The sequence below is a fragment of the Rutidosis leptorrhynchoides genome, chromosome 5, assembly GCF_046630445.1.
Source record: "Rutidosis leptorrhynchoides isolate AG116_Rl617_1_P2 chromosome 5, CSIRO_AGI_Rlap_v1, whole genome shotgun sequence".
NCBI classification, from domain to species: Eukaryota; Viridiplantae; Streptophyta; class Magnoliopsida; order Asterales; family Asteraceae; genus Rutidosis; species Rutidosis leptorrhynchoides.
This window is the reverse complement of record NC_092337.1, coordinates 355,617,234-355,624,155: the sequence shown is the minus strand read 5'-3', so window position 1 is coordinate 355,624,155 and position 6,922 is coordinate 355,617,234. Positions and strand designations below refer to the sequence as shown.

Here is a 6,922-nt window from a genome sequence, read left to right as displayed (position 1 = left end):
GAAGGATATTGATACTAAATATATGTTCATTTAGAGTACTATCAAAGAACCTATCAAGCTTACTAAACTTTAAACGGTTTTCGCATATTCTTGTGAATCTTTTCCCCCCATCGGAACATCAATAAGACTTAAATTGTTGATAAAGTCATTGAACCATTCCGCTCGCCTTTCAATGTATTCACAATTTTGTCTTTCCGATTCATCCCTAACCTCATTGAAGTCACCGCAAAGGATCCAAGCCGCCTCAAAATCACCTACAAATTTTTCAAGACTCGCCCTCAAATTTTATGTTCAAGTTTGCTCATTTATCACATTTAGATGATAAAGACTCGAAATTTATGTTCATATATCATATTTATGCATCTTTAGCACATGTAAGTGTTAAAGACTTGATTTTTATCACCATAAAAGTCATAAAAAGATTACATGTAGATGAAAGCTACAACCTTTTGCAACCAAGGTGCTAAAGATTGCATCTTTCTTCCATTTTCAAAACAATAACAAATTTGTCATGGATCTTTAAGCTAGAAGCTTAGATCTTCATGTGTTAAGAGACCATAAGCTATAAAGCTTAGATCTAACAAAGATTCATAAGACTATAAGCTAAAAAGCTTAGATCTTAGATGATGATGATGATGAATATGAAATCAAAAAGCATGAAATAAAGTGAAGATAATCATAAAAAAGCAAGAAAACTTACAAGCTTTGCAAGAAATTGAAAATGAATGAAACTAGAGCTAAAACTTCCTTAAAGAAAAATTCAAAAGTCGAAAATGATGGAGATAATGATGAATGAGATGTTGGCCAAAAATTCCAAGGGATATATGGTGGATTTGGTGTGTTGGTGAATGGACAAGAATGTTGGAAATCAAGTACTAATGTAGTGGCAAATTTTACTTTTTGGTTAGTAGGCTGCTTTATGCTTAAAAGACTTAATTTTAATGGGTTAGTCATGTTCCATCTAGTCCACTAATTTATTTAGGTTGAACTATAAAATAAATAATACTTCTAGTACAAATAAAATGTTAAGTTCAAGTAGTGAGCTAGTGTAGACAAGTAATTAATTAAATTCTATTAAAATAATATTTAATTAAATAATTATTACTAATAAATAATATATAAAAATAATAATAATATTTCAATTATTATTAAAGAAAAATGTAAGTCATCCAAATATTTAAGTCCTTCCGGCTAGTGACGCTAACGGTCGAATTCATTCGGAAATAAATTAAAGTAGGTTATTCATGCAAATACGCGTTTGTGAGATATAACGAATAATTTCTAAATAAGTCGTAACTTCAGGAAATCGTCAAGATGACAAAACATATACGCACATAAAATATACAACACATATAAGAATGCAAGTCGAAAAAATCGGGTCATTACAGGTTGGTTTCTGTTTTCGGCCCTTTTTGTTCATTTGTCGCGAGCTCGTTTTAGGTTGTTTAGGTTTAGTTGAGCTCAGTTATTTCTAGGTTCCTTTGCTTATACTTTGGGGCTTCATATATTTAATCAAGTTATTTCAATTGGTCATAAAGTTCGTTTGTTATTTCAGGAAGAAAAAAAACGGTAGAAGGTTTTTTCTGTTCGGACTATCTAGGAGGGCGAGTAATCTAACCTCATACTCTGATGTACGGTTAAATCAATGTGGGTGATTATATTACTTATTTGTTGCTGTTGTACAATCAACTGTTACTTGCCTACAAAAATATGGGGAAAAATACAGCTAAGCAAGTTAAGTTGCTTTTTAGCTATTACAATTTGTACAACTAAGCCTAGTCACCAGTTATTTGCATACAAAATATCTGGTTTCCCACTAATGACTAGATACAATACAAAAATCATCCCCCTTAGAACAGATGATAAAGCTTTAATTTACATAATTACCATCATAATGTAACAACGATCATAAGCTAATCTCGCAGTCCTAGAGATCAAAAACCAGTTTTAGTCTTCCGCAAGTTTGACCCTTGTTCTGCTACGGAAAATTTGGATTCCTTCTTCATAACAAAATTTTCAGATTAGTTATAAGTCTAAAGTAGCTTATAATATATTGATTACATAGTAAATTTTCAGCTTGATGAATTATTGATTTGGTAATCAATTTGGTTATAGCAAATCATACCTGAACTACTTCATCTGATTCTGAAACTGTTTCTGATGCCTTAGGCTTCGACGGACAGGTGTCTGTCCCTCACGTTGTTTCTAAATGCATTACAAATACGAGTAAATAACAAGAAATCAACGCTAATGTAATTGCAAGATTTTATCGGTCAAATTAAGTATAAATAAAAATAAACACCTTGGTATTTGAAGTTGGCTCTTCTTTTTTGCAGCTAGATCTGAGTCCCTGTCTTAACGGCAGCATTTGCACTTCAGAAGTTACAGTTTCTTGTTTTTTTATTTGATCCTGGTGCAGTTCTTGGTTCTCGTGTTCCTTATTGTCCGTTTCTACTTCTGATTCAGTTTGTGACATCATCGAATCCTGTTGGTCTTCAGAAACTTTAGTGTCTCCTAGCTGTACCTGTTCGATGACATCACTCGTTTGTTGCTCATGCATTTGTAATTTGTCCACTTCAGTGCAATCATGTTGTGGCTGAACATGTTCATTAGAGGCAATTGGTTGCTCTTTTGACACATCAATACATGCCGTAGCATCATTCGTTTCTAAATTTTGTTGCACTTCGGTATCAATCGTGAGCACAATTTCATTCTGATTTACTTCTGTTTGTTGCTCTTCAGGTAACTCGGCTTCTCGATTTTCAAAGCACAGCTCTTGTTGTGAAACTGAGTCTTCATGTTTGTTACCTTTTACTTCTGATTCGGTTTGTGACATCATCGAATCCTGTTGGTTTAACTGTTCTTGTTGACATTCACCTTCAGAAACTTTGGTGTCTCCTTCTACCTGAACGTGTTCGATGACATCACTCGTTTGTTGCTCATGCATCTGTAAATTGTCCACTTCGGTATCAATCGGTAGCACAATTTCTTTCTGATTTACTTCTGTATGTTGCTCTTCAGTTAACTCGGCTTCTCGATTTTCAACGCATTGCTCTTGTTGTGGAACTGATTCATCCTGCTCGTTACCTTTTTCGGGATGTTCTTCATGACAAATTTGTTCTTTAACATCATCATCATCTTGTTTTCCCACATCAGCAACTATTGTTTGCGCTTCACATAGTATCATCACTGAATCTTGCACATCAACCGTTTGTATTTCATGTTTCTGTTGTTGATCTTGTTCAGTACTTTTCTCAATCTTATTCTGTTTTTCCAAATCAGCTTGTTCTACATCGAGATCATTTTGTTTCTCAAAAATATCTGACTGCTGCTGGTTTTCTACATGTGGATTACGTTCCACGTCAGCAGCTACTATTAGTTCTTCACGATTATCACATTCCTTCTCAATAATAGTCATTAAATGCTCGTTTTCTATCGGTTGATTACGTTCCACATCTGTAGCTACTTTTCGTTCTTCACCAACATCATTATGTTTCTCAAGAATATCCGATTCCTGTTTTTCTACCGGTTGATTATGTTCCACATCATCAACTACTTTTAGTTCTCCACCGATATCTTTTTGTTCCTCAGTAATATCTTCGTGCTGTTTTTCTACTAGTTGATTATGTTCAACATCCGTAACTACTTTTAGTTCTTCACCGACATCATTTTGTTTCTCGAAAATATCCTCGAGCTTATTTTCTATCGGTTCGTTAACTTCAACATCTGTAACCACTTTGAGTTCTCCAACGATATCATTTTGTTTCTCGAGAACATCATCTTTCACATTATCCACATATTCTTCTAGCTCATCAGTGACATCATCTTCAGACTCGTCTTCCGAAAGGTCTATTCTATTTTCATTAAACTTTCTCACTCTTCGACCAATCCACACCACGTTATGACGTTTTCTTTTACGTTCTTGCTCTTTAGTCCCTCCCTCAATTTGTTCACATTTTATATTTTCTTCATCACTATATTTCCTTTTTCTTAACCGTCTCACTCCTCTACTATCCCCCTTCTGGTTTACCTTCACATTACATTCCTCGCCAACTTTTTGACCTATAATCACTTTTTTGTGATCTTCGGTTGACAACCCCGTTTCTCCATTGTAAACCGAACCCGCTTCAACCTTCATACTTGTACCCTTACCTCGTTTTTTATGCTGAATCGTCCCAATTGATCTACCTTGTTGCCCTAATTGAACCGTCTTAGGTGGTCGACCCCTTCCCTTACCTTGACCTCTAACTTGAACCTTTTTACCCACTTGTCCCACGGTTTTCTTTTTCTTTTTCTTTCTCTTTCTCTTACGCTTGTGTTCTTGGTAAGGTGGGCCCCAGCAAAAGCTAGAACTGGACGAACTTGGGCTAGAGCAAAGGCTATCGGATGAACTAGAAAATGTGCTCGACATTAAGCTTGGAGAAATGTTAGGAGTAGGTACGGGTTTACGGATTGATGAACAACGTTGATAGCGTTTGTCTTGTGTCATGGTAATCTTGCCTTTCGTGCAAAGATCTTTAAGATGATGATTTAGAATGGTAGAATGTGCCCATGGCAGTTCACGGTATTCGTTTTCAATGAAATCTGAAATGGCTTCCTCATTCGAACCACCTTCCGCTTTTAACTCCCACAGAGCTGTTAATATCATCTGTACAAATCATCATAAAATATATATGTGTGTATAAATTAGCAGTCTGTTCAAGACATAACTTAACCAGACAATGTCTTAAGAAAAAATATATAGACATAGTAATAATCATGAAAAATATGAATAAGACTAACATATTCTCAACAGATATGCCTCGGCAAATCATTTTTTATATTACATATCTTATTTAATATTGATCATTCACTCAGCATACTCTCTCGATTTCCTCACTTACTCCTAATCTTTGTGTTATGCATAAGCTCGAATCATCCATTTCTTTTGACTAAATGCTTGTATCTCTAGTTGAGGTGGAAGGTCCATTCCCTAATGTTCTCTATTTGTCACTATGCTCAAGTCTCTAATAGACGTTACGATAACTTATGGTATTCTAAATAGTTGTGTTAGAGTTATGTAGTCAGCATAAGCTATATAACATATGTGATAAGCAGCACAAGGCTTGGACTTTAAGTTGAAATCATCTAATTATTGATCTTTGGTTAACCTATTTAAACTTAGTCGACATGGGTGAGCGATCGTTGACGGGATTACTTATATCGTTTGAGCATCTCTCTCCTTTATTCACAAGGTTTATTTACCTTCGCGAGCTTTGTGCAACAGATTATCGAAAAATACAATTGGTGTGACTAAATTTATAATATATAAGAGAACAAACCTCTTAACATAAGGGTTTGGCTGAAAACTCCAATTATAATCTAGTTCCTTAAGATAAGTTGGAAAAATTACACACTCATCACTACATATATCATGTTCCTTGTCAATTTTGAGCTTCATCTAAGACCTCACATTCATGCATGAGATAAATAAATCCTGAAGCGAGATGGACAAACTTATCCACTAAGAGTTTCCAAATGAGTATGCTATGTTTATCTTTTCTTATTATGGAAAAATCCATACACATATAGTAAAAGCATCGATTATATGATATAAATAAGTTGTTGTAAAGTAGAAGTAAGTTCAGTTGATCTGACGATAATGCATATCTTGTGAGCCTCGGCTGTATACTTACATCATAAGCTTGATGTTACTAATTAAGGTTTATTCACATATACTCAATATACTTCCAACTAGTAGATGCTCATTCTTGTATTATAGCCTAATTAGTTCACACATGCTCTTTCAAAAAAATTCTAGATTTTGCAGTTTTTTTTCCTATCTTTACTTACATTCAAACATAAATATACAAAACCTACATCTAGCCGCTCTTCTACGTTCACGATAAGAACAGATTTCGTATATCACAATACATATGCTTTTTATCTGTTTCTTCTTATTTAAACCGTTTTTTCGCATACCTTCTCATTTAAGTAATTAACTTTAAACATAAACATGATAAGTTAAAAAAACAACAGCTCTAAACCCAAATTTTTTAAATGCATTCCCCTAAACTAATTTGCAGACTCAACTTATATAATCTCCACACAAAAACTAAATATATTTTTAATTTCAGTTTCAGCGTTTTATATAATTTGAGCTGACATGAACAATTATTACTATTATTATAACTATAATTAATTAATAATCAATAATTATTAACTATAATTAAATAATTGAAAATGAATGAAATTAAACTATAGATTGTAACAGAGACTGGCTTACATCGGCGTAGGGAGGGTGATTGGGAACGAGAAGTTCATCAGGGAAAATATCATGAAATCGTTGTTGGATGAGTGATTGATGACGTGGCAGCATTCGTCCGGCGAGCTTCAACACAAGTGATTTTAAGTTTTCAAGGTTAGAAGGAATAGGAATTGCTTCGGCATCCGGAAAACAGTCGGTGTCCATTATTGCATTGGGGGGCGTGTGAGGGTTTTGCGGTGGTGGTGATGACGGTGATGATGGTGGTATTGGGGTGGCGGTGGTAGTGGTGGGGTCCATAGTTGTTGAGGGAGTGAAAATGAGTGTTGAGTTTATGTTGACCGAGCTGTGACAGCACTTTGTATTCTGCAGCCACGTGGCAAGTTTAATTTACAGGTAAAAATGTACTGTGTTTATACGTTTAAAAATAATACGGAGTATATGTTTTACTTGCGATTTACGGCTAAATTTTAAATTTAAACTAGCCTTTAAGAGTTCGTGCGTTGCACGGCGACCCTTAATCAAGCAAACTGGAAACGTATATAATATATGAATTAATGGTATTATAAATAGAGTATTCACAAGTATTACTGTGGATGAAATAAACATAATATGGTTAAGTTTTTTTTTTTTTTTTTTTTTTTTTGCTTTGCACAAAGCACGTAGATTAAGTTTACT

At 34.3% G+C, this 6,922-nt stretch overlaps 1 protein-coding gene across 1 annotated transcript; it reads right to left on the bottom strand.

The window, feature by feature from the left end:
* Positions 1-1,632: 1,632 nt before the first annotated feature.
* Positions 1,633-6,544, bottom strand: LOC139849676 (uncharacterized). The gene is made up of 4 exons (XM_071839307.1): positions 6,266-6,544; positions 2,303-4,648; positions 2,126-2,205; positions 1,633-2,000 (listed from the first exon to the last, which is right to left on the bottom strand). Exons 1-3 carry the CDS (start codon positions 6,542-6,544, stop codon positions 2,131-2,133), a joined length of 2,700 nt encoding a protein of 899 aa, XP_071695408.1. The 3' UTR covers positions 1,633-2,000; positions 2,126-2,130.
* Positions 6,545-6,922: the final 378 nt, after the last annotated feature.

Bases quoted from the DNA above. Each gene is read 5' to 3' on its own strand.
- LOC139849676 (XM_071839307.1), bottom strand. From the start codon at position 6,544: ATGGACCCCACCACTACCACCGCCACCCCAATACCACCATCATCACCG. The intron at 4,649-6,265 runs GTAAGCCAGTCT...TGATTTGTACAG, and splicing joins ATCACCCTCCCTACGCCGAT to ATGATATTAACAGCTCTGTG. The intron at 2,206-2,302 runs GTGTTTATTTTT...TAATGCATTTAG, and splicing joins AGCCAACTTCAAATACCAAG to AAACAACGTGAGGGACAGAC.